This window comes from Apteryx rowi, unplaced genomic scaffold (assembly GCF_003343035.1).
Source record: "Apteryx rowi isolate R43461 unplaced genomic scaffold, aptRow1 scaffold_76, whole genome shotgun sequence".
NCBI lineage: Eukaryota > Metazoa > Chordata > Aves > Apterygiformes > Apterygidae > Apteryx > Apteryx rowi.
Window position 1 is genome coordinate 782,872 of NW_020451049.1, and position 27,987 is coordinate 810,858.

At 40.1% G+C, this 27,987-nt stretch overlaps 1 protein-coding gene across 7 annotated transcripts; it reads right to left on the bottom strand.

The window, feature by feature from the left end:
- Positions 1–716: 716 nt before the first annotated feature.
- On the bottom strand, positions 717–27,978 carry TMEM154 (transmembrane protein 154). Of its 7 annotated transcripts, none has more exons than XM_026088241.1 (7): positions 27,832–27,978; positions 19,158–19,475; positions 17,353–17,380; positions 16,027–16,112; positions 14,382–14,442; positions 12,965–13,006; positions 5,038–9,156 (listed from the first exon to the last, which is right to left on the bottom strand). In XM_026088241.1, exons 1-6 carry the CDS (start codon positions 27,896–27,898, stop codon positions 13,000–13,002), a joined length of 567 nt encoding a protein of 188 aa, XP_025944026.1. In that variant the 5' UTR covers positions 27,899–27,978; the 3' UTR covers positions 5,038–9,156; positions 12,965–12,999. The 7 variants fall into 7 exon arrangements, with proteins under 7 accessions (XP_025944023.1, XP_025944026.1, XP_025944022.1 ...); XM_026088235.1 differs by lacking the exon at positions 12,965–13,006 and adding an exon at positions 12,029–12,059 and having other exon boundaries at positions 5,041–9,688; XM_026088240.1 differs by having other exon boundaries at positions 5,041–9,688.
- Between the last annotated feature and the right edge of the window lie 9 nt (positions 27,979–27,987).

Consider the following 27,987-nt stretch of genomic DNA (forward strand, 5'->3'; position numbering starts at 1 on the left):
TCTGTCCTTTTTAGACTATGATCTTTTTACAGGTTGACTAGTTTTGCTATTAGTATGTTTTGAATTTTTCCAACAAAACTGTTGTGATACTACAAAAAGTGTAGAGAATTATCCATGGTTAAATTAAGTGCTAGCAGTATGTTTAATCTTAAGTATTTTAATTACAGCAAAGAGGCCTTTCATTGTTTGTCTGTTTTCTAAAAACAAATCCCTTCTGCGATCCCAAGAACTCAAGTAATGTACAACTACATAAATCCTTGTTTTTTTCTCTAGGGTTATAGGCTCTTTATTTTCTATCTATCCAATTATTTCTCCCTGGTTACCCCTTTTATTTGTGTACTCTGACAGTCACTGCTCCACAGACAGTAGTGCTCTTTGCAAATACCCGTACAGCACTGTCATTCAAACACTGGATGAATCTTCAGTCTTCAGAAAAGGTTTCCAGTTTACTGTCTTCCTCAGTTCTGTTTTTCCTCTTTGCAATTTGTGGATAAAGCATTAAACCCTTTGACAAGTCCTGCTACATAGTGTCTCAAAGAAACTAGGCCTCTCGGATTAACCCACTCTTAAAAGTTGCAGTCTGAATTCTTTTGTATACTAATGCTGTGCAGCCTTGCAGGTAGGGAAAACACGTACTTCTTAAGGAAAATGCTCATAGCTATTCTCAAGAAATATTTTATGTTTTTTGCTTTTACTTTCTTAAACAGCCCCTACTTTGCTGCAAAACACTCTTAAGATTTATTTAAAATTGTGTAATCCTTGGGAAAGTAAATGCTGTTTTTAAACAATTAGGGCCAACCATCCAGTCCTGTTTAATTTTGAGAAAACAATCAAAATACCGACTGTAATTTTAATTTGCAGTGCTTCGGTAAATTTGGACTGGTGTGCCTGACAGGTGTTGGATAAGACTGAAAAACTATACTTCCAGTACCAACTAGAACTGAATGGAGATCATACCGCTTTTACATGTGGTGGGTGCCCAAGCCACATACTCTTTTTGAAGAAGTTGGGGCTGAGGGTGAGCCTCTCTTGTGAACAGTTTTCTTCCAGCTCTGGCGCTGAACAACACAGCTCCGTCCCCCATGGTCAGTGCTGCCCTTAGGGCGGTTGATCCCAGCAGCATAATGAGTCATCTCAGAGCTTGACAGCTGTAACAAATCCAAATGGTGATAGATGCATAACTGTGGTCGGTAATGTTCCCCAGATCACATTGCTTTCCCTTTGCTGGGGAGTGACAAGCTTGTAAGCATCCAGAGCCAAACCCAGGGGCAGTGACACAGACGCTCAAATGTGCCCTGGGGAGTCTAACACAAGCTGAGCCATAACCCCTTCCTATCCCCATGCCATACGTCAAGTGAAACTGTGTTACTGACAAGACAGATTATCCCCAAACCCAGGGCTCCTTGTTTCAGCCTTGTGATTTACAGCTGGGCATGGAATGTGGTATTGCAATAAAAAGCCTAAAGTGAGCTGAAATAATATCACTTCTGCAATTGCAAATAGGGATTCCCTCCTGGGGGTGGCAGTCAGCATATCATTTTGAACCAGACCTGGGCGTGTTTAACACAGAGCAAAGCATGTGCCGTAAATGAAGGTACAGTTGGGAGAATCCCCGTCAGTGTAACTGGAACCGAAAGTGTTCATCTCCTGTTCTAGGTGGTTAAACAGCAAGCCTACCAACCACTCACTGAAAGGAAGACACGTTGGTTTATTATAATGCCATGACTAAGTATATATTTCGTAAATCTGAATGAGGGCTTTTTGGTAATATTATTCCATTCTGTGCATGGTTCACTTGTTTTTAATAGTTTATTTAGACTTTTTTTCCTGCAGTGCTGGTTGCTATATTCCATAAGGGAAACATAATGCAGGGCAAACATGGAGATATTTTGTTTTAATCCAGAAAGTGTATATGTTTCTTTATAGCTCTAATCTGACTACAGTAAACTGAATAATAGAAGTTACAGTTAATCTATGGCAAATGGTTACCTCCAAGGTCTGAGGCAGATACATTATTGTTAGCATCACATATACTGCCTGAATGAATTTGTTACAGAGGTTGGAGAGAGAGTTAAGTTTTTTTCCTGATATTATTTGGAACTATTGTCAAAGAAACAAAATACTTCAACAACAACAACAACAACAACAACAACAACAACAACAACAACAACAACAAAAACCTAGAACCCCTGAGAGTAAAAAGCCAATGAATGTATTAGATGTACATTAGTACATTAGTAGTTCCATGTATTAGAACTACTTAAATTGACAAAACTGCTTCTGCTACTGGGAAAACCTGCTTGTTTTGATGCCTTGTCATGTAAATGCCAGTGACAGCAGCAGAACATATGCCATTTGCTCTTTATTTCAGGTTGTAAAATAGAATGGAAGCCAGATTACAACAAGCAAATCCCAAGTAAACTCATGAGATCTGTCAAATCTGTTAAACATCAGAGATTATAAGGCAAATCTTCAGCTTCTGCTTTCTGTGAGTGGGTGTTATAAAAGTGTATATGTCTCATTATATGTTTCATCAGTTGTGAAGAAAATAAAAAATGAGATAACACTGCCTTCCTGTTGGTGGCAGACAACCTAAAACAATGGCTTAGAGCAGTATATGCTGGGTGTCACTTCCCAAAATTAAGTATGTAAGTTCAAATGCCAGTCTTGGTTTTAATTTTCAGTGCTTGTATTTCTAGCAGTAATATCTGTGTGGGTATGTTTGCAGTAGGCTTTCTTCTCTCCATTTTAAAGAGAATGAATCTTAAATATTAACCTCTCCTGTGAAAAGAAATAAGAATAAATACATTTTGGATTGATGGGAGGGGTAGTAATTGAACCAATGCATTTCATTACACTTTTGGACTTGATGTTAATGGTCTGAATGGAAAAAATACTTTTCTTCAAAACTTTCTTCTGAAAAATATTGAGAAATCACTTTTCAGCAATCTTGAAATGTTTTCACAGAAGTTGTTAAAACTACTGAAACATCTATATTTAGAAGTGTATGTTTTTGGCAAAATCATCCTTTTCATGAAAGACCAATTAGACAAAAAATGTCTGGACCCTTCTACTGATCTGTATTTCTTTTCAAAATTAGCGTAATAAGAGCTAGATATATTTTCATTCCCCTTCTCTCTGAATGTTACAGAAGATCTAATCTCTTCAAAAATGGAGGAAGGAGAGAAGCTTCATCTCTATGCCAAAATCTTATTAGCTGCTCATGTGTCTAATGGCTTCCTGTGTCCTTCAGGTGTCCCAATTAGCAACTGTTGCTTCTCTAGTTGCCTAAATTATCCTGACAGTTCTCAAGCTATAGTATGTGTCTGGTATAAAAATACACAYTGTAAACTTGGTAATAAAGCAAAAGCAATGTATTATCCCGACAAAAACCTGTAAGAGAGTGCAAATTGGACTGTAATAATGTGCTATTAATATCTCCAGGCTTTGAATGTATCACTGGGCTTCTGGCTAGTCATCTCAGTGCATTGCAGCTCTAAGGGGCCTTGGTGGGGAAATCAGGTGTGGTTTGCTGCCCAGAGTGATGCTTTGTTCATAATCTTTCTTCTTGTTAGTGTTGTGTTTCCGGCATGCTTTTAGCCTTTGTTACTAGAGAAAGATGATTTCCCACACAGCAGACCATATCAGTAACACTAGCAGACACATAACATACACTGTGTTTATGACTGTTTACACGATCACAGAAACCACCTGACCCAAGGATGTGTTTTACATCACGTTTTACTGTCTTGCGTGCCGCCTGTCCCCACCACTTCTGCAATGTCTGTTTCTTTGCTTGTGGTTTTGGGAACCACTCCCAGCCATCAGTGTGTGGGAACCCACCCAAAATCAGGCCAGGGAACTGATTCAGCTTAAAAATAAGGCTGAGGCAACCACACGCTGGAAGTGAGGGCTGCTCGCGCTCCCGCACACCCCTCTGCTCACTCTGCCTTCGGCTCCTCCCTGCCCAATGCTGAGACTTGCACAACAGGGTGGTGAGAGAGTAAAAAGTGATGGGTTTTAGCTGGCCCAATTCTCTGAACAGAGTTGGTGGGTTTTGGTTAGACCAGTTCCCTGTACACACTCATTGCGCACTCACGTGAGTGGCACATCAGGCCACAGCAGCCCAGAGGAGAATGGCTCAGTTCAGACCTATCCACTGGTGTTTCCTTTTCTCTAATATTCACTGAAATTATAACCTAAGTCCTTCCTAAAGTTTAAGCAGAGAGTTAACGGTCAGGATGCATTTCCATGTATGTTGGCAGTAACACTGGTGTAAGGAATTCCCACCCCCCCCTCGCCCAGTGTTCACCTCGTCTCCCCCGGCCCAGCCAGCTCCCCCAGAGCCCTTCACGCCTCCTTTTGGCTCACCTCGGAGAAGCACCCCAGTCAGTGGGTTGGGTGTGCAGGCAGGCATGAATGGCACAGATTCTTGTGCAAGTGCTGGGGGTTAACAGAGTAATTCTGCGTACTATCAAGGTGTGAAAATACGTCCTTGGACTCTGTATGGTTCTCTTTTGCATCTTTCTGGAGAGCTAGAAAAGTGTTGTCCCAAAATAAAGATTTAATGGATTGCTGCCTGTACCAAGGCTTATGTTTCCTACCAATGGGAGTTTTAGGCAAGAGAGAGAGGGAGAAAACTAACTTCTGTCCAATCATTGCTATGATGCTCTCATATTGAGATTTGTTGAACATTAAGAGCATTAAATAGAATCACGACTGACTCGAGCTTTCGAGATATCCCCAGGCCATTCTCCTCCCCTCTATTGAAACTGTCTGTCACAATAATGGATAAGAGTAATGTTCTGCTTTATTAATCTTTTCTAAATCTCTATCTAGAATTTTTTTTTTTTTTTTTTACCCCCGAAAATGATTTCAGCAGCTTTATCAATTTGGAGATTCCCATTTTGGTGCTTTGGAATAGCCTCAGAAGCAATTGATTGTTAAAGAAGATGGTTACAACTGAAAAATAAACAGTCACTCCGGCTGAAAGTATTCACCGATTTCACTGGAGCCAGAATTTCGCTGTTGATGAAGACAATCTGGAATATCCCAACAAAAATATAATGCAACATAAAGCAGCCTTTATTTATTCATTTATTGGCTACATAAAATTTGTTTCAAAGTGGTTCTGTAACTTGGAATGGCTAGTGCACTAACGGAATTGCTTTTTTTCTGTCTAAATCTTAACTTCCTGGTGAGAGTAATGTATCTACATACCACATATATCTCTGTACATTTCTTTTATGGCCTTAACATCAACAATCAAAGAATTAACACCTGCTGACCTGAACAGATTTAGCAGGATTAGGAGTAAAAGAGAACCTGCAGACACTGAAAACTCCTATATACTTTTATTAAGAAAAATTTCTTTAAAATATGAAACCCTTATACACAGCTAAGCAATATTCCCACTTTGAAATATTTATATTACAAAATCATTTAAAACAGATATTTGATAAAGCAGTTGCACATACAGCAATATTTCATATACTGAAAGTAAATAAAAGGTTTTTTGTAGCCCTCCATCAGATTTAGTGTTACAAAGTAATTTCTTTGCTTTTTTTTCTGACTTTATACTTTTCTCTACCCTATACATAAATAGATATTTATGGATAGACTTACRTCTCTCTAGAAAGGAAAAAAAATTCTCTTTGCTGAGGTTAATGAAAGGGTTATGATGTGCTTTATGAGTATGGGACCATCACAATATTAATTAACTGCTGATAACATCAGTTTGGGGTACCTCATGTGTTTGTAACTTCGTGGAGCAGTTATTTCTATTTTGTTGAATAATTCTTTGCTAAGATACTGATATTTTAAAGTATGTGTTGGAGAGATGCTTGTTCTTAATTACCCTTCTCTTTATCCATGTAATTCTCAAACAATTCTTCATTTGGATCAGTAGCTTACCTACTTTTTCTGCCTTCTGCAGGACAAAAACTGCTTGCAGTGTCAATTAGATATCTAATTGTCTCGAGCAATGCTGGAGAATTACTGAAATACTTGACGAAAATGAGAGAGAAGATAACTGTTCCTTAGGGATCATTGCATTTGCTACATGTTTTAGAATAACACATAGTGCAAATGACATTTTATTTGCATTTTTTCCCTTAGTCTATACTGAGGGGTAATAACTTGAATTATCAGTCAGTGCTAAATGTTGCAAAATAATGGTGAGATGGATCAGCTCTGATCAGGCTCACAATCAGGATAATACAGCAGAGGCCTAAATGGTGTATAGTACATGGCAAAAAAAAAAAAAAAAAGCCTGCTAGCATCTAGTCTGCTCTCTGCTGTTTGGTTGCCCTACTCCTTGTTTTGTAGGTTAGAGGACCTGACTCTGTGAATCATTTAGGAAAAGTAAGGTAAATCAACAGAAGGCATACAGTCAATACTTGTTAACTAAAATATTACATTGAGGTGGCTGTATTAATTCAGGAGTAAAATGGCTACATCCCTTGTAATTCAATCCACCTACATGATTAAAATTTTGAAATAAAGTGGATATAAAAGGACCAGGAGCTGATCAAAATTGTAAAACAAACTAAAGTGCAATGGGCAAACAGATAGGCAGGAGAGAGAAATATTGAATGGGGGCAATGGGAGAGAGGAATCAAGACAGTGACCATGCAGAGACTTCATCCATCAACCCTAACCTGAATGAACGCTGGATGTTGGACCTGGCAAATGCAGAAGTCAATGTAAAAATGAATGTCAAAGAAAGAGACTAAAGGGTTGAAATGGGCAGTCAAGAAATGGGGTAAGTTATCAGATGAATAACTGAGCCACTCCATGGTTTAAGACTATAATTTGAGATTAGAGTGAACGAATGACAATGACATAAAATGTAAAGTATGCTTAGGGAAATAGGAATACTAAAAATCATATTTGCATAGTCCTAAAAGAATCTGTTAGAAATATTTATAACAACACTGCAATGCAAATTATTCAACACTTGGTCTGGTTCACACTGAGGGGGAAAAGCCAGATAGGATCTGATGAAATGCTATCTTTTTCAACAGTAACTCAAGCGTGGATTTTTAAAAAGCAGAAGATCCAAATAATTTATATCCAAAATTGGCCAAGGAACTGTCCAAACCACTATTTTGTATTTAGAAATACTTGGAAAGTTGCAGAAGATAGAAATAAATTTCCTGGCATGCCAGTTTTTAGAAAGGGCAAATGAAATAACCCCGATAATTATAAAGCAGTCACCTTGATGTTAGTTCTGGGCAAAACTGATTTTCAAGCTTGATGTAGAAATTGATTAATAGTGAATTTTGGAGTAAGAATTAATGCTTACTAACATGAGTTTACAAAAAATACACTCCATCAAGCTAAACTTAAATCTTTTTTTTAAAGTGAAATTAAACCTCCATAAGAAACTTACTTGAAACCATGCAACACTTCGGTTGACAACAGGACCATCCATCATTTATCTTAATCCAAAATCAACAACTAAACATGTACATGACATGCAGTCTACTCTCAAATGCCCTAGCAGACTGAGTTATTGCGATACTCACACTGTCATAGACGTAGGACAGGGTGACGGATCACCATGTCAGCACTGAGTTATGCTGTATTAAGTCATCTTGCTAAGTTAGGTAAGTCTCAAGAGTCCAAAAAAATGTTTTCTTTATGTCCAAGCTCTACCTCGACAAGCTTCAGGGAGAAGCTGTAGCTTCTGGACGCAGCGCCACACGGCCTGGAGCAAGGTAGGGCGAGAGTCACCACTTAACACTGTCATTGCAAACTACTGCATTGCCACTGACTGCCATCCACCTACCCAGCCAGTAAGTGTCAAAATACATCTTTTTCCATGGAACATGCAAGCAGTAGAACATACTAGGGTAATACCTTTGTTCTATTGTAAAGAAGTTCCTAACAAAGCTGATTGTGAAAATATTTACTTCCATTTTTCATTTACTTAATTTCAGTCTTTTTTTTATGATTGTATTATTTGAAACCAATATTCTAGAGAACAAAGTTAAAAATCATTCAAGCAGGGAAAATTAAATCACCATCGCTCATATTTTAAAATTCAGTATTTGCAATAAATTGTTTGGAAACAATGAACAGCTCTTTTACTCCTTGAAGAAATTATTAGTCAATTCATATTCAGAAAACTGTTAGTTGTAAATATCTTTTCCTTTCATGATCTGACAGATTCTCAATTCTTCACAAAGCTGAACCCTCCCCTGTATCTGTCAGTTGCTAGTGACCATTAATTGTCACCCCAGAGGTTTGGGGATTTTGTTTATTTGTTTGTTCTTAACCAAGCTAGGTTGAACATATTAGTGAACATTTTAACATATCAGTGAAATATTTGCAGGCAAAACAAAATTGATCATATTAAATAGCTATTGAGTTTGTACAAATTCCATATTTAAATAGGATATGAGGATAGGTAAGATGTGATAGGGTAGGATAGAGGATATGTTAGGATATGAGTTTAGTATTTTAAATACGGGGGGGGGGGAAGCTTTGCACAGGTAAGTATCCAATTTTGTGTGTGTGCTCCATATTTAAGCTACATCCATAAGCAATGTGCCACCTAAAATCACTGGATGTAGTTACAGTATTTATATTCTCAGCAGCAGGTATCTCAGGAGTCTGATTTTTTTTGATGAAATTAAAGATGATTGTGTGCTTTCAGAAGCCAATGTCTTTCAGAGATCACAAGCTGAATATTCAAAAACTGAAGAACTTGAAATTTTTATTGCATCTGAAAATCTTGAGCAAGCAGTTATGAACATCACATATTTATTTATCTAAACTTGTGTTTGCTGTGAGTACTGAATCGTTCAGATTTCCAACCTGTCTTTTGTAAAAGAAACATTTTTGAGTTGAATATTCCTGAAGTAGATTATTATTAGAGAACAGCACTGACTAGAGAGAAGGATTAAATGGTGAGAGCTAACACAGAGTACTGATCTGTGAAGATAATTAACTGAAAGGAAATCTCGGAATAATATTTGTCTTTTCTACAATGCCTTTAATTTGAAAATTAAAAAGCATGCTACAAAGATCTTGCCCTCACTGGGCTGCAGTTGCTTCCTGGAGGCTCCTTTGAGAGAGGCTGTTCAGCTGTTTGGTTTGTCCTCGGAGCTGTTCTGTCAGTCCTAGTCTTTTACTTCACCAGTGGAAGTCCTGTGCAAATCAGTGCACCATTATCAAGAAGCAAATTAAAAAACAAACATTGCACAGGTATGAACTTTACTTTCTCATTTAAACCACTAAACCAGTGCAATCCAGAATTGTGGATGCTCTTTATACTGAAAAGAAACAAGCCTGGAACATGAGTGGTTTTACACGCTGCACTATGCAGCATTGGAGAACTAGGGAGAAACATGTATTATTTTATGAACCTTTGGGGGAAAAAAAAAAAAAGAAATGGAGGCTTCTCACAGGTGATGAATCTCATTGTAGAATGAGTTTAAGCCAGATCCCTAACCTTCCTATAGCGCTTTTCCTTTTTTTATTTTTTATTTTTTCCCCCCTTGGTGGTGTTTCCTTTCTGAAGAATGTATGTAGCAGGGCACAACAAAAGAATTTGCTTCTCTGGCCTTTTGAGATGAATTACATTTAAATCCAGTTCATCCAGTATCTGGGGGATCGTTAGCTTGTGTGCTGCTTCCCTTTAACCAGTTCTTTGCTGTTTTGACTTCATGATTCACCATCACTGTGTGTACATGAAAAAGAAAAAAACACCTGTGTCATGCTGTTTGGTCACTTGTCTCTCAATAAGAAAAAATATTCCATACTGTCCTTTCAGTTTGCAGGAAGGTGGTACCAGAAAACAAATGTGCCAGCCATGCAGTGCATGAAATGAACCCAGCTGTGGTGCTAGATACTGTGAGCAAGGGCTGCTTCGATTTCTCTGTTGTCTAAAGAGACAGGGCAGTGCAAGCTTTCTCCTGTTCCCAGGCAAGGACTGAGAAATCAAATGCCCCTCCTCCCCCACTTTAGGATAGTTTTTTACATGTCTAATTTTTATATTAAACCTAGCCTCATAACAGCTGAATTTTCTTTTTGTCCCTCTGGTTTCTGCCTAAACAGTTTGCTCCCTGGCACTTTCTTAATGATCTGTTTTGTTCACCCCAACATTAAAAATGCGACATTTTTATCAGCTGGTTAGATGTCAGTCCGCATTGACAGCATGGTAGAGTCCTCCCCTGGACTTGCACTCTTTCCTCAGGGCCACAGCTGGTATCTCCATAACATGGAGCAGGACAGCCCTTGGATTCAGGCTGAGCGGGTGGGTCCCCCTCCGGTTACTGCAATGCTGGGGTGGAATGATGGCTGTGACGCATGACATATCCATATCCATATCCATATCCATAAAAAGGCCATATCCAGCCCCAATCCAGCTCCCTCCTGGTGCTGTCTGTTGCCGAACCATGTGAGGGAGTGACATGCCCCGATTCCTAGCTTCCCTTATCTTGGCTGTCTTTGCCCACAAAGACAGAGGCAAAGATACACCCAAAGCAACCTGCCCTTGAAACCCTGTTAGCTGGAGTTAGCAGGGTACCACAGTCACAGCTATACACAGGCTGTTTACAAGACTTTTGCTCCAACACATCCTGGCTGTGTTTCATTACAAAATATACAAGTACAAAGAGCTGAGCCATAAAACGTCACCTTCTGCACTTAAGCTCTACCAAGGAAGAGGCCTTTTGCACAAAGGAAACAACATAACATTTTAAACACTGAAAAAAAGAAGTTAAAAATATTTGGGGTAAGGGGCTGCAAGCAATATAGGATTGTGATAAGACTAGAGCTGCTGTATGTTGTAACCCAGCATTGCACAAAAAGAAAAACATGCAGAATTATTGTTAGAGCTCCGTTTATAGCTTGTTGTAAAAACTATACAATGGAAAAAAACTGAGTATGGAGATTTTTGCTTTACTTTTTCAACTTAAAAAGAAATCCTTAGACTTTAAATTAGAAAACTGTACTAATTAAGATTTCTAAGGCTATATAGTTTCAAAGCCACTATTGAAGTTTAAAGGGTCAGTCATAATATTTTGCATATTTTTTTAAGTACCTTGCTGAGCTGAGACATAGGCTGGGAAGGAAGTGTTTTTTTCTGTTCCAGTTTCTTCCCTACCCAGAACGTCCCTCCATAAGAAAGAGTTACCCTTTTTTGGATGGGAAGAGTGGGAGGGTGCCAAGTTGCACCCAAAGAAAACCAAACATCCTCAGCGGGTGAGATAAAGAGGGGTGGGTTTGCTTCATTGTATTAATCAGTGCAAAGACTGATGCTGGAAAGTGGACAGGCTGCGCCTCTGCTTGCGAAGGTAGCGAAGGTACCCCAGGCAGAGATTCATCTCACTCCCACCGGGGCACCACACATGCCTCAGCCCTCGCCTGCCTCCACTGCGCCCAGCTCCTCCCCATGCGGGCTTGCACTGAACCCCAAACCCGGCAAAGCTAGTGAGATTTCTTGGTTCTCTCCGCTGTAATGGAAGCAGGATTTTAGCACTAGGTTTCAAAGGCAAGATGTATCCCTTAATACATAACTCAGTGGGTTGTGCATGCAGGCGAACTACATCAACAGAAGAGCCAGGACTGTTGTGTCTTGCTTATTGTGCCCAAATCTATGACCTTCATGTTCATTAGTAAGAATTTTTGCTATAATAATAACTTTGTTTCACTTCAATATCTTTCACATTTCTTGCTCGAAAGAGCTGCTGAAGCAGATCTATTTATTTATATGCAGTTCTCTTTTGGGCATTATTTATTCAGCTAAGACATTTTTGTCAGAAAAAAAATACATCTTGGTCTGATAAGGTTCAATCACAAAATGAATGGGAACTAATTTTTTGTTTACCAGGAAATCCCACAATTTCAAATACTTTTTCCCTCAGAAATGAAGCACATTTCAAAATTTCATGCAAAATGAAATTTGAAAAAGTAGTTTTGAGTCGAGGAGAACACTTAACTTACTTAGAAATATTTCAACGCTGACCTGTTCTTGTCTTTAATGTCTTTTTAAAACGTATATTAAAAAGTCACTTACTCTGAAAAGTAGTTTTGCAACAAAATTCATTCTGAAAAGGTCAAAATGTCATTATTGAAATGCTTTGTGTGAGATGTTTTCAAAATGATATTTTATCAAAATCAGTTGATAGTTCAAAACATTTGAATTTTGATTAACCCTCCTCAGCATTTTGTATGAAGAAGGAAAATAACACCCCCAAAAAAGTGTTTAATAAGGTAAATGTTTCCTATGTTGAGACATCATCAATAACATCTAAAAAGGAATTAACGTAATTTGAGAATAAATTTTCCCAAACAAAGCGATCTTCCAGAATCTGAAATTGAACCCAATAATCTTGCACTTTGTATTTAAACAACATCTTTTTTCTGAGCAGCTCTGACTGTTTTAAAGATAAATCCCATCTCTTTATTTGTGTTTTTTTGCCTTCCTACACCTTAAAGACATAAATATTTTTAAACTTTGGTCCTAAAGTACTGGTTATAAGAATGTACGCTTAAATCTTCACTCAGACTGAACACACATACTGGAATGGAGCTGCTTTTTGAATCAAGGCTTAAGCCTCACTATTGTGCTTTGAAGTGTCAATATCCCTGTTTTACAGGTGGGGAACCTGAAGTAGCAGGTAGCCCAAAGATACCTTTTGCCAGTCAGGAATAGAAACCATGCCTCTTGACTTACATTAATGTAATTCAAGCACAAGAGCACTCTAGCAAGGACAATATTTAAAAAGACAACTCAGGCTGGTAGGTCATGTGATTTTTCTGAAAATGAGTGTTTAAGTTCTGGAAAGCAAACATAATGCTGAGGATGCTGTTGTACCTAAAAAGCCCGTTATAGTATAACTTATATCTGCTGGTGTTAACATATGGCTCAAGAACACTTTGACTTGGACTCCTTATTACAGCAAGCAGTGCAGTTGGCAAATACATTTTTAGAGAAATATTTTGCAGTTACCTGTCCGTATCAATTTTCCCCTTGTGAGTTATCATTTAGAGGCTGGAAGGGAAAACCAGAAYGGCTTGTGAATGTGGCATCTTTTCACAGTGTCTCAGTGTAAAATTATTGGGCCTGCTTGCATCTGGACCACTGGAGTCTAAGCTTTTGTTTAAAAAAGAAGGATTTCTCTTTTAACAGTCATAAAGGGAAGCCTTTTAAATACCAATAGTTGCAATGCAGCTGCCGTATTCTGAAGCTATCCTGAAACAACAGCTTTAGAGAAACTGAGTTGTAAACTCTCCGGCAATGATGATTTAATGTCAGCACTATTTCATTCCTGAGCAAGGAAAGTCAAAAAAGAGGGGACAGGATATTACAGAGGTCTGCAGTGGCGAGTGCAGCTCTGTCAGAGGGGTGCTTTGGTGGCAGGGCTGAGCTGGCTTAACATTTGGCTGCCACTGGAAGCCCCCGTTCCTGCTCCCTCCATCCCTGCCAGGCCATCCCCTGGTGCCTCGCTCTGCACCGTCTCCCTCAGGTACCACTGCTCACATCCTTGGCTGCTTGCATCCCCTGCATCTACTGCATGAAGGATTTTCCTCGCGAGCAGCATGGTTTCATTGTTTGTTATTGTAATATAGCACAGAGAAGAGCTGCTTTACCCATCCCTGAAACGCAGCTTCACCATGACTGCATGGGTAGCAGTGACATGCAGCCCCTTGCTGCCAGCTGAAACCCTAGACTCAGTTTGAATTAGCAAAAGTTGGAGTTCGTGCAGAATTCTGAGGTCCTGGCCAAAATCCTGAAGAAACCATCTGGAAAGTTTTAAAGTTTACAAGCTCTTGGGACTCTGCTTTTGCATTCAACCAGCGTGCCCTCCCTGGGATCTCCATGTGGGACCATGAGTTAGTGTCAGCTCCTAGGGAGCACTGCACTGGGGCTGCCAGGAAAATCCTTTGGGTTTCTCCTAGGGTCAGTCAAACCACTGTGCAGCAGGTCAAAACCCCAGCTGAAACATCTGGCAGTGGTTCTCAGGGACATATAGGCACCTCATGGCATAGGGGAACTGGGTGCTTTCCTTCACGTTGGCCCTTGTTGGTGACAAGTGCCAAGAAAGCTAATCTGAATGCTTGTATTAACACCTCAGGAAACTGTGATTAAAATCTGATCAGTTAGTGAAACTCCATCTGTGCCATCTGGTTGTCTGTCTCACACAGGTTTACAACTGCAAGATTATTTATGGGTGCAATTTACAGGCAGCGACTGGTGTAAAAATAAAAGTGTCAAATCATTTGTTTGAGTTGAAATCAAAGTCCTTACATATAAAACCTTTAAAATTTAAATAGACCAAAAAATCAGTCTGTTTTATAATTATATACATAAAATTTGGAATGACATAGACCATATTTCTTCAAATACTGTAGTGAATTAAAAGTACCTTGGGTTGGCAATTGATTCTTTTTCTTCTTCTCTTACAGTAGGCAGACATTCACATTCAGCTAAAAAAGGATAAGAAACAAGAATATAGTTACTCTCAGCAATTCTTCTATATTTATTTCAAAATTGCATCAACTTTTTGGTGCAGTTATTATAGAATTTAAAAGTGCAGCATGTTTTTCTACATCCTTACATCTGTAATATCTGCTTACTCCATGTAGCATAAATGCTATGTGTTTTAAAGCCTCCTGTCCTTTGATACGCGTTGTGGTAATTTTTTTTATTATATATATTTCAGTTGCTTGTGTACACACATACAAATGAGCTACTTTGAGGACTGTTTACCATAAACTACAATGAGGAGGAGTATTTGTTAATCTTCCACTGTTTATGGTTGCACCTACACTTTCAAAGCACTAGTCCAGCCAGGAATTTGGGCTGCAGTTTAGGGAACAGTACTGAAAAAACATTATGTAAAATGTTCACTCCCTTTTCTCCACAGAATTTTTAACATCGTTTTGCAGCACTCTTTCCCCATGTACTGTATTTAATGCCTTTATTTCACTACTGTTGCTTAGCACATGTTTTCTGCTAGTGCTTACAGACTGAGAAGGTCAAAACCCCATCATGTGGAGCACTGTGCTAATGTAAAGAAATGGTCCAAAGAGTTTTATATCCTGAAAAAAAAATGTCTCTAGGAGGTCAGGCAAATGAGCCGTGTGGATGTAAGGCAAGGGACCAGGAATGAAAAAAATACCAGGATTTCAGCATTTCTTAGCCAATGAAGAGCTGTTAGCACAACTTTGCATGTATCATTTCAACATCAGGTCTCATTTAAATAGCGCCTTACAGAAGACCTTCATTTTTTGAGGAGAGCCATGAAGGAGGATGTAAGGCCTTTAAAGATTTTTGACTGGGAGATTTCAGCTTGGAGAAACATGGGGAAAAAATATAAGCTGCTTAAAAGAGAAGTAGCTAAGAGGAAGCTGATGCTGCTGGTGGTGGTAGTTACGGTGGGTGCCAATTGCTCCATGGGCTAATGGACCTGAGAGAGAGGCTGTAGATGGCGAAGGGTGCTGGCAGTGAGGAGCAGCTTGTGTTTGATGATGGAGAGGTGGCAAGGGAGGGGAAGGACACAAAGAGGGGAAGGATGTAGTCGTAGTGACAAGCTTGGAAGAGGATCCTGGCAGCAGTTTTAAGTAAACAGCATTCTGACCTATGAGTAACAGCTGTTTCTTCTACAATAGCACAATATGGAGCACATAACTGTAGAAACTCTGAAGGCTGACAGGACTACATGCTTCAAATAAACTGCTATTTAGCATTAAAAAAAGTATTTAAAACTATAAATACTGTTCACAACTATACTTGTGTTTAATAAAAGCTTCTACTGGAAACTCAAAACATTTATGATACTCCATCATATGTTAAAAATAAGCTCCCACACAAACTAAAATACTTCTCTGAAAAATTCTACCCCTGACATTTGGGCTGCTATTTTAGTAGCAGGGAGTCAAGAACACAACTAAAAATGTTTTAGGAAAATCAGTGACACAAATATGAAATGCCTTGCATTGATTTTCTRTTCATGGTATCTACCTCAGCTAGAAAGAGAGGGATGATGGAGTAGAGGGGTTACCATGTACCATTTTTGTTCATGCTGTTCATCCATTTATCAAGCTCTTCCATTTCTATCTCCATAACAGAGGGTGTGTCTTCTTCAAAAATAGGACTTGAGAGAAGGGGGGGGAAAAAAAAGGCATTACACAAAATGCTTAATTCAATAAAACTATAATGTTGTAATTTTGTATGAGACTTGCTCTTCCAAGACACAGGTCTTCCAGGACTGTGTTTCTGGAAAGTTGTCCTGGTCTAGTAAGCTGAAAATATGTCAGCCCAAGGGGTAAGACTGAAATGGCTGCAAACAGGTCGGCTGTGCGCTGTCGGTCAGCATGACATGGGCTTGGTGCAACATCACATGCAGAGCTGTTCAGGGACTCGGACAGTATAGTTTGGGGATATCTGTGGGCACAGGACCAGTGTGACTATTCAAGAATTGTCCCTACTGTAAATAGAAAACTGAAAACTGAAATAGTTAATCTCAGCCCTACTGGAACATACAGCTAAAGTCCTATTGCTCCAAGGATAAAAGCACAGGGCCTAAAGTTTCATCTGAACTATGACTGACATTGGCAGCTACTTAAAAGGGAAAGGTCATAACTATAGTAACTCTGTATTTATTTTAATGTATCCATTTACTCTTCCCTTTACTGATCATTCCTAGACCTAAACAGTAAAAAAAATATTTTTAGCAGAAACACACCTTTTTTTCCCCATGAACCCATTTTAATAACTTCCATCACTCATTAGCAAGATGGAGCTCAATAAAAGGTAATGATAAAAATTATCGCTCAGATGAGAACCATGCAGCTTTCAACTTGTTTTTCCAGCAGCTCAAGAATCACTTCCATGGCAGCTGGGAGATCTTGTCYGTCTCATGTAAGAGTGAGAAGACAAACTTGAAAAACAGGGGAGTAAGACACAGAGCTTATTCTGGATAGTAGAAATATATGATGGGACTGGGAACTGATCTCTTTTGCTCATGGTATACCTATATCTTATAGTGTCTCAACAGTGGCAGAGCCAGGGATGCCTACAGCAGGCAGGGGAGGTGTTACGGGTGGTGAGTCCTTGTACAACAGCTCTCACCTTGGCTAATGTTAACTCCTGTACTCTTGTTCTGGTCTTATGCCTCCTCTGGTTGCTAAATAATGAAATCACATTTCAGTCAACTTTTCCAGATCTGCCCTATAGTCCCTTTAGCAGCCTCTAGAGATAGTTACTGGAATAACTGCAAATGGTAGGAGTGTTTAGAGTATGGTTAAATTAAACCAGATAATAAAGGAGTTAAAATTATGATGTCCTGTTAGAGCAAAAGARTCAGAAAAATGAGTAATATCCATAAACTTTACCTCTTTACATTTTCGCTTCCCAGCTCATCTGGAAAAGAAAAAAGTTGGTGTTCATAGTTACACTGTGTATATATAGGGTCTGTATTACAGGAAAATCTTGAATAGGGTCACTTAAGACACATTCCATTTTTGAAAAGCATAATAGTTAACTTTTAGATGAAAGGCAGAACATCTCAACCTGTTTATAATTTTCAGAGAAGCCCAAAGCCCATTACTCTTAATCTTTAACACACTAAAAGAAGCTTGTTACTAGCTTAGCCTTGCTGGGAGTGAACAGACTGTTAGCACCACAGTGGGCGTGAAACTACAGACACATAGTTCCCTGAGCAAAACAGATGTAATGAGAAAAGTGCCATTCTGAGAAGGAACCACTGCTGCAGAAATTGTTTACTGGAAACATCAGGACATTTTGCTGCAGACTACATGCAGTCAATCTGTCTTTGGATGGAGACTGTGGGAGCCTCTCATGGAGAGAAGAAGTGGGGAGGCTTGCATGGCAGCTTAAATCTCAGTTAGGTAAATGATGCTGAACTAGCCAGATGCAAAAAGGGATATGAAGCTAGTTATGACCCTCAGACGAAGTAAAGATGGTAAACAAGCAGAGTAACAGCCATTATTCAGGCTACTAACTTCCCTTCCAGGGATTCTTGAAGTGATCGAAAAGCCTCAGCTCTCAAAAAAGAATAAAGAACTACATATAGTATCCACATTGTACACCATCTTAAATCAGCTAATTTTTAATTCAGTGCAGCTGATTGGGTGCTGAAGCCTCCCACTGGCTCCAGCATACTCCCTTGCTGCAGAGCCATCCCACAGCCACAGAGCCGTGTGGCACCCCGTGAGGATGCCCAAAATGCTGGCTCCAAGCAGTAAGTACAGGGCAAGAGATGCCCAGCATTGTGCTTCTGCAAAAGCATACCTGCATTTCATGCCATCCAGAAACAGGCAGGCAACTAGATGTCTGTCTGTGAACTGAGCACTTGCTAAGAGTGTGACCCCGTGATAAGTCAGGTGCATTCTCAAAATGCCCTGAAAAATGGGATCAAAATGTATGTTAAATATGTTGCTGTCTTCAGGCTGACATACTTAAAATGACATTCATGTTCTGTAAAGACACTGGTATGACCATTTCGGGAGTTCGCTTACCAACTGCGTATTTTTAATATGACACCTTATTTYGGTTTCTGTTGCTTAATACTTCAGACTTACGGATTTCTTTGTTAACAGAGTATACGTTGCTTCCTGAAATATTGCTCTTCCTATTGCAGCACACAGTCAGTGTGATCATGTGATTCCTAAGTTATTTTCTTTGATCTTCACTAGTGGATTCAYAGCTGCTAACACCCTACAGGATCCCTCTAAAAATGTCCCTTAAAATGGTTTTGCTTGTTCTTATTTTATTGAAGCTTCAAGCAGTTTTACCCTGTGGATGGTACAGGCAATAGAAGCATTAAATTCACCTTGCATGAAGTTATTAACCATAAAGACAGAATAACTATGTATAGTCACACAGTTGCACCTTCACTCCATTATCAGAAGGAGCCAGAGCTTGCTGCTGCAGCTCCCATGGGTGTACAAAGTGAGCAGGAGGTGCCAAAAAGCAGAACTAGCTCACACCTAAAGGAGAACTAAGTATGCAGAAACCACTCACCAGGGGTAACAGATTCTTTTCTATATATGAAATGTAAAAATAAAACCAGAGAAATATATCCTAAATGTGGCATTCCAGTCCCTGAAATAACTTTTTATTCATGTCAAGTGTGTTCTAAAAATATCCTTCTGATGTGTGAGAAGATAGATTTTACCTTGTTTAGACTTTTTCCTTTTATGATGTATTACAAAAAATGTGATCAGCAAAATCAGCAGGACCAGCAGCACGACGGGGACAACATATATCACGATAGACTGTTCTGCTGTTTCTAGGCTGTCATTATTGCTCATAGCATTCAATTCAGTACTTGTACTTTTTGTTTCAAAGCTGCTCTCCGAAGCTCTTGTAGCAACACGTTCACTGTCATCCACAGTCGTAGAATATGTGGTAGGCATAGCAGGAGGAGGTGTTACTGTAATGGTGGATAACACTGGTGATCCATCTCCTGAACCAGCAGTTTCATTCTCAAAGCCTGCCAAACATATAAGGGCAACTTAACATTTTCTGTTTTATACTGATATTCTCATTGAGTTAAAGCATACAGCTCTAATATTTACCTTTCATTTGGCTCATTTAATGAAAAAAAAGCCAGCAAACGCACACACTCACATCTGAAGTCTTGGGCACTAGATGTATAATTAGATTGCATATTTTCAGCTGACTTTTACTGGGACACATCAGCATGTGTGGTCTGTTTGCATGCAGCTGTCTTGCACAAACATATGTTTTTCCTGCAGGTTCACATACGGTCTTGCTCTCACTGTAAAAGTCTTCTGCTTATTTGTCAACCATACCATCTTGCTGCACTCCTCAGGCTCAGCACTTATGGCCTCAACCTCTCCCATCGCCCTCCTTTTCCCAGGACCATTCACAGAGACCTTCATCCCAGCTTCACCAATTCCTCCAGCTCACTGATTTCTCAGTTTCTGTGCCTTTCTCAAATTTGTTAAATTCACTTAACTGCATGGCAAATAAAGAACATGTCTGGTGAAGGGAACTGTAAAGCCTGTAGAAGCTGCTGACTCTCATTTCTGCATGGACTAGAACAGGTAATAACACAGAGACTTTATTGCATACAAATGCAGTAACTGCTCCTCTGTTCAATACTACAGGCTGGGTAAAGGAGCATGTGGTAAAGACACAGTGCTGGCTATTTTTCATGAATGTTCAGGTGGGTTTTTGAATCTTGATTTGGGTTTTGGTTTGATTTAGCGTATGTTTGGCAAGGAAAGTGGCTAAAATTGGCTACATTGGTCATAGCAAAATTAATTTTCTTTGAGCCGTTTTTAAGAGATGTTATTGCTAATCGTCATGGAGTTTAAAGCCTAATGTTAGTACAGCGAATTCTGGCCTGATACTATATTCCATACTGATGCCAAATTTCCTGTTGTTGCACCAGTATGCTTCCAAATGCAAAATCTCCAATAATTTTCTTAGCATGAAATTAACTGATGACTTTTTGTGTTATCTGTCCATTCAGATACAGTGCTGGCATGGTACAGCTCTCRTTTTATGGAATAAAGCAGGACAGGCTTTCATGACTTTTGCAATGACAAGATTCTCACTGTTCTTGTAAAGTGCTGGGCAGCCATAGTTTCCACTAGAGTTAGCAAGAGCTTACGGTTTTCAGCACCTCATCGCTGGCATTTCAAATCTCACAGGACTGGAACCAGAAGTACTTAGCATTTTAAATGCTTTTGTAAACACATTAATCTTCATAATGGCCCTAAGAGATGAGCAGTTATCATCTCCATTTACAAATGAGAAATCAGAAGGACAGGAAGCTGTCCTTCGCAGGGACACAAAGCAAGAGAGAAAAACTGGGATTAGAGCGCTATCTCATGCTTAATCTGCTCTGCAGCATCTCTTCTCCTGTCAGATTTTTCTTGAAAAGAAGATGAGTATCTCATGAGACTGTATTCCAGGAAACCCAATTTCAAATGAAAAAAATGACTTGAGTGTGGCAGCAATGATTTATCTAGATTTTTATGCCACACATCACTCAGGCACCTGATCATTTCACCCTTTCCTTGAAACTAGAAAAGGATTTTAATGCTTAATGAATAATGCTTAATACTTTAATAAAGTATTTGAATATTACAAAGATCACCAGTCTCTTTCACTGCAATACAACAATCAAAATGTTAATTCTTCAATAGCAAAGCACTTTATACCAACGGCCTTTAATTATGTCACTTCTCCACTTGGTACTTCAGTCAAGAGCAAAGCAAGATCTCTGTCTCCTGTGCAGGCAATGACCCCTTGCATGTGTGCTCTTTGACCCATGCCCCTGATATGGTGGCTCTCGTTAATCCTATCAAGAATGAAGGGAGGGACATCTCCTCTCCATTATTATTTTTGGCCACTTGATTTCTCTTTCCAGAGATAGTTTATAGTCCCCAGAGTTTGCAGTAACTCTATTTATATTGTCGTTTCATAAAGCAGCAAGATATCAATATAAATGACCACACAGTAGATTCCTGCATGATTAACCATACTGCTGGCAGAGCAGACAAACCATCTCAGTGTCACAGAACCATTTCTATGACCTTGTTTCATTTTCCTCCTCTAACCTGTCATCTGCCTCATTTGATATATCGATAAGGACAAGCCCATTGTTAAAAATAGTACAAGTGGGAAAAGGTGTGGGGAAAATAGCTTATTTTTCATTTACTGTTAGAGCTAAAATGAATTTTTCAAATGTCTAAAACATGATGTGACTTTAAAGCAAAAGCAATAGTCACGTCTCATTAACTGCAGCACTAAACTTTCAGTTGGAGTATTTGCTGTGTTTGATTTCCAAGAGAGCCTTCTTCAATATCTGTTACTTTTTATTTGCCTGTTTTTGAGCTATAAAGCAGATTTCAAATCATTTGTCTCTGTGTGAAGGAGAATTACCCTTTCTACTCTCTAGACAAAAAAAATGGCAAATCACAGACAGTGACCTTGTTACCACATATTTTTGTCCACTTTGCATAGTTCCAGGGACAAAACAGCATCTTTTATTTGAACACAATTTTCTCTTAAAAGATCTTTTCTTTCAGAGAATTAAATAGTCTCTCAGCAGAAGGGCAGCCAATTGCGCAATGTACTAGCGAGGATATTGCTCTTAAGTCTTGTGTTTTACATGCTGCCTTGGCACATCTCCCTTCAGCTCTTCTATCAGTTGCCTCTGAGAACCAGAGCTCAAACCTCAGACTCAGGCCTCTGGTGATGGACACCCTACCTGTCTATTAATACCAGACAGGGGCTCTTCAAGCTCTCTTCTAGTGCTTACAGATCAATGTTTTGCACGGTGATAAAACCATGACCTGTACCTGAGTGGGCTTTATGGGCTGCACCAAGAAACAATTTCTATGTTTGGCCCCACTGGCAGGGATGGGCACAGGCATGTGATATGAAAGCTGCATGTTGCAAGGTTTGGAGCCTGGCAGGGGAACACCTGAAAGTCAGAGACTTTGTGGGATGCTGTTCAAGGATTTTCTCCATGCCCAGAGGGAGTCAGATTTGCTGGGGTCATTCATACCATGAATTGTCTGGTCAGCTGTGCGTGGGTTTCATTTTGCAGAGATCTAATTAGCTCCCTTCAAAAAGGAGTCTGGCCATAACGTAACATTCATTTGGGATGGAAAATCAAGGCCAATGGAGTGAAACAAGGAGGGAGTCAAATCTGATAATGTAGATACCTCCCTAACTTGCAAGAGCACATGCCCTCCATCTTGCTGAGCTCAGCCTCGTGCTTTTGGCCCCATTCTGATATCCTTACTTGGCCTTCTGTGCATGTCAGTCAAGAAGCAGGTGCTTGTATGATAACCACAATCAGTGCTTTGTCCAAACCGCTTTGTCTAAACCACAAGTGCTGGAGACTTGACCCCAACACTGCGGGGAGCTGATCGGCACACACCACAGCTTCAGCCCAACTCACACTGCCACTTTCCTTTCCATCCTCCTCCAAGCAGAAGGGAGGCATTGGCATGTGGCCACTCTCATCCTGACAGGCAGCTGGGCACAGCCTGAGTGAGTAGCTGGGGCTGGAAACTAAGAAGTTTCCAGGTTTCCACCACTGATTTAGTCCTCATGGGATCAAAACCTGACCCTTTCATCACTGAGAAAGCACTTGCAGCAGCTCAAAGAAGGTTCCACCATGATTCTTATGAAAAGGCTGTTACGAAAAGGCTACATCACTGTATTCAGGTACCATGGTATAAGGTATTATTTGGTATCGTCTATTTATAAAATATGCTCAAATTACTAATGGAAGTTGCCTGAATTTTGGAGGTACTTCCAAGCCTGTCTTTCAAGGGAAACAAAGGGAGTTAAGTATACTGAGCAGCTCTGCAGACTAGACTCCAAACAAGTAGATGCAAACAACATTTCTGTTGTTGCTGCATTTGTTCCTCTGATGTCTGTGTTGTAGCACTAAGCGATGGCGATATGGGTTTCTTGATGAAGTAAGCAGGCAAACAGGTTTCTGATTTTAGTTGGATGTAGAGCAAGGAGAAATAGCTTGCAGTCAGCACATTTGGTTCTGCTGTAAAATCATCAGTCAGCCTGCTGTGTTCTCATCAAATTCATGGATTGGAGTCTCTGAAGGGAATTTTTCATATTACACTATAGTTCCTACCTCCTGAAGAAAAGGGGACAGAATAGAGGAAAAGCAAGATCTAAATTAATGGCATAGTCAGAATTCTTAATTTGAAAGGGAATTTTTTGTTTCTTCAAACTTCCCTATAAGCTATAAAAATACAATGAAAAGAAGACTCAGAGGAGGGTAACAAAACACAGAAAGGTTATAATGCTGTGTATATTGGCGTAAAGTTACTATATTCTGTAGCATTCTTTTCCATATAAACATTCCTTCTGGTGACATACCCATATGGCTCCACTTTGTCTGTATGATTATTGCTACTATACCTTGACACATTCCTGTTCTGTTTCTCTCCTTGCATTTATTGTTTATCTGAGAAGAGCCATTCCTTGCAATGGTTAGGGCATGTCCAGACTGCATGTTATGGCGGGTCCCAAATATCCGCCTGATTGGAAGAGGAATCCTTAAAACCCTGGAGGCTAGCTGTCAGATATACATGCTATTCTGATGAAGTAAAACAAACATTTCAGGATAGTTAATCTGTAGGCAAGATCCTATTAAAAAGGGGTGCTTAGAAAGTGTCATCTAGGTATAATCTGAAACAGGAAGCAAATATTTATTTCTAGACAATGCAAACAGCTTTCTTCTTACTATACTTCCTTTCAGCTTAAGTACTGTTTTAACTTCCAGTGTTGCAAATTCAGTCATGCATCTTAGAGTCAAACTGTTGACCTTTAGTTTCATTTATCACCCCTAGGACTAAAGGTTTTGCAAACCAAATTACACATGTAGTTACATCTGTTTAATCTTGTGGCCTTCCAGCTGTGCATCAGTGATACCCATGCAACCCCTTTGCATTCAGAAACTTGTGATGCAAATCTCCCAGTGCTCCTTGCTCTCAGGAGGACACTTAAATTAAAGATTTCAAAGCTCCGGAGGCTCACCAGCAATCATTAAATCTCTTGAGGGACAACAGACTGTGTTCACTGACTGAAATTTAGTATACAATCTTGCTGATGTAAGAGAGATTTCCTGAGATGCCCCTGAAAGCACAGGAATAAAACACAATAAAAGTTTGCATGTATGGATAAATTGGAGGAACAGGAGTCAATACATACAAAGAATTGATCTGAAAGAAAGGGTTTTTTTAAATTTGCTTTTTAGGGGACTGCACTGTGGAAAGAGAGGATGTAGCATATCTGCACTTCTGATTTTGCTGCTTTGCTAGAAAATTGCAACAGTCAATTCTGATGAGTCCAATTTTGGAGTTCATTACTCTAGGGGGGAACAGGTCAAAAATAGGTCCTTAGAGGCCTTTGCTTTGTATGTGACTTTACCAAAAATGCACTTCTCTGTGAATTAGAGGGTTTCTACCTGTACTCATGATACAGGCTGCTGAAAACCTGGATCTTTGATAGCAATGTTTCTGTGAACCACAGTTCAAAACGATAATACAGAGACATAGCAAAAATAAAACACTACCTGCAATGATCCTAGCTCTTCCACGTAAAGATCTTGCACATATTGCTGTTTCTCTTTCTCAAGCATTTTCTTGCTGCATAGCTCCATACATGAGAAACACTGCAGTTTCCCATCTGCTTCACAGAATACAAAGGGAGATGGCATACCCTGGGAAATGCCTATACGGCAGGAGCTTTTTGCTATAACCTATTATAAGGGCTCTAATATTTGTTCTCAGGGGCAGCATGCTCACAGGTAGGTCTTTAGGGCTGCAGCAAGGCTGAGCAGCAAGTCTCGGCAGCAGCACAGGGTCCCGGTCACCCGGAGCAGGGATCGCTCTGCAGCTGGTAGTGGCCCTTGGTGGGCTGTTGGTGGGGGCTTTCTCCCTGCATAAACCAAGGGAAAGGAAGGAGGAAGGGAAGGGAAGGGAATGGGTAAGGCAAAAGGGAAGGGGAAGGGGACTTGCACAAACCCAGATCTCACCTCAGTGTGGAGCTGGGAGAAGGCCAGCATTCAGAGCTGAGTCCTCAGACATGCTCTTAAAGCTACCAGTGTAGAGTAATTGTAGTGTAGCTGGAAAAAAACATCTGTTAATCTTGATCTAAATGGCAAGGCTAGGATTTTACAAGGCTTCAGCATGGTTTGGGATTGGGATTTATATAGCCTTCACTCTGAGCTGCAAGATTTAACCATACTCTCATTGCCTATTTTGTAAATAGTTTCTAGACTGTATAGGTGAGACCTTCAAGAGCTTCTGCCTCACCTTCTTCAGAGGACTGCTTTAAAGGTGAGGACTGTGTTTGGGACAGGAGCAAAAAGGAAAAAAGCTCCTTTAAAGGTTCTGCCATGTTGACCTGTGAGTAAAGGTAGTGAGAGAGAAGGATCCCCCCAGGAGGCTGGCCGAATTGGAGGGGCTCATAAATCACTCACATGGTGCCTGCAGGGTATATAAGCCCCTATATAAACTCTTATCCCTCCAGTTTCATTCCTCCCTTAGGCCCGAGTTAACAATTTCCCCCTTTCCACCCTTGGAATCAGAGCAAGCCCCGGCTGCGTTTTGGGGCCGGGCGCACAAGCAGGAGCTGCCCTCGGGGCCGCCTCTCTGCTCAGACGGGTGCTTTCCTCACCTTGCCCCAGCCATCCTGGCTTGCTCAGCCAAGCTCGGGGTGCTGCAGCCAGCAGAGAGCTCTTGCAGTGCAGCTGCAGCAGCAGTGGCACCGCCAGGACTTGCTCCCTCCCATGGAGGAACAGTTCCAAAAATAACTAAAATTTAAAAGCGGATCTACCAGTAAGAAGACTCTAAAGTCAGTGGGGAATAGGTTGGGGTGCCTGGTATATGAAATCAATTTGCTGCTTTGCGCAGCTGTTTAATGCCCATCGCAAAGAAGGGCAGGCAGGTCCCTGCAGCAGCCTGGGCAACAGGCACGGAGGGGTCAGGGACTAAGGCGGCTCTCCACCATGTGGAAACGGTGACGAAAGTACTCATAGTCAGTATACTGCGCAAGTGATTCCCATCAGTTCCCAAATGAATTAAGAAAGTTGCAACCTAACTAAACCGCATTTCTCATGTCTTGCCTCTCTTTCTGCTGTTCTGGGACAATTCTTGCTATCTCTAGCAAAGACTGTGTCTCTGTTTATAATGGGATTTTTTCCTCCAATCAGTTTGAGTCTGAGGTATGTTCAAAGCTTGGAATATATTTTTCTACCATGTTTGTAACACAGTAGGATTATATTTATGCAGACAAGACCGAACCATTTCATAATTCGCTTAGCTCATTCTTACAGCTAAGCAAGATTCCTGACCGTGATAAGGTCTGCAGTGTGCCTGGAGCCTGCAGCCCTGTTTTACAGTCTGGTTATAGTACTAATTTTAAGGAGGAAAAAAAAATCCCTAAAGCCTTTCTAAATCTTGATAGAAGTCTAGCAATAGCTGAGAGTGACATCCTCTCTCTGCTTCACAGAGCTCTCCACTCACTACGACAATATGATAACAAACTCTTCTAGTGCATATTGGGGCACTTCAGAAGCTATTTGTTTGACACCAAAAGGCATGTAAGTACCACCACTGGAAGGTTTTATTCAAACAGCTGCCTGTGTTGCTCAGTTACTGGTTCTATGTGCTTACTCAAAAATGCAAATGGCACAACTGATCCTCCAAAAATGGGTGAGAGCCTGTGCCACAATACCCAGGCTCCTCAGCGTTTTGCTGCATGCGGCTTTTTTACTTGCAGTTCTTCCCTTCAGAATGTATCCAAATCCACAGTGCCAAGCACTTTGTTCTGCAGCTAAGAATTCAAAATATTTGTCTCCAGAACTGGCTGTTCTTTTGTTAAGCAGGTTTCAGTTCGTTGCGACTATTGAAATACTGAGCTGGCTTTTGAATGGAAAGAGTACTCCTTCTTTAACTTTGCTATTAAATGCTGATAGTATGGCCACAGGATTAAAAATATGCAACAAATTATTAAAATCAGAACAAAAACTTCTGATGAGTCAGAATAGAAACTCCAGTTCCCTAAACACCTGCAATTTAAGAATTTTAGGATTAGATTGCTGCCGTTCCAGATTATGTCTAAGGAAAAAAGTCAAAGCTATGAAAAAGTCAAAGAGCTGAAAACAGAGACAGTAAATAAAGCTAAAAGAAGCAGAGTGCAAGTTTTCACAAATCTTCTCCTGGAGATCAGTTTTTAGGGTGTTGCCCTCCGACTCAGTGCTGTAGCTGCAGGCACAAAACACGTCTCACAGTCCTGCCTTAGAAGGTAAAAAGCACTTTATTACTTACCATTGCTGGCAGATCCTTCAGCGAGGAAGAGGACAGAAAGCACCGTGATGAAGTTCTGGCTTTGCATGTTACCTTTTCGGTGATCAGACTTGGTGTTCTCTTTTACTTTCTCCCTGGTTCACCAGAACATTTACATTTCCTGTTTCCTGCCCGAGT

Bases quoted from the DNA above. Each gene is read 5' to 3' on its own strand.
- TMEM154 (XM_026088235.1), bottom strand. From the start codon at position 27,898: ATGCAAAGCCAGAACTTCATCACGGTGCTTTCTGTCCTCTTCCTCGCT. The intron at 14,443-16,026 runs GTACATGGTAAC...ATCCTTTTTTAG, and splicing joins GAACAGCATGAACAAAAATG to CTGAATGTGAATGTCTGCCT. The intron at 12,060-14,381 runs GTACTTTTAATT...TGACCTTTTCAG, and splicing joins GAATCAATTGCCAACCCAAG to AATGAATTTTGTTGCAAAAC.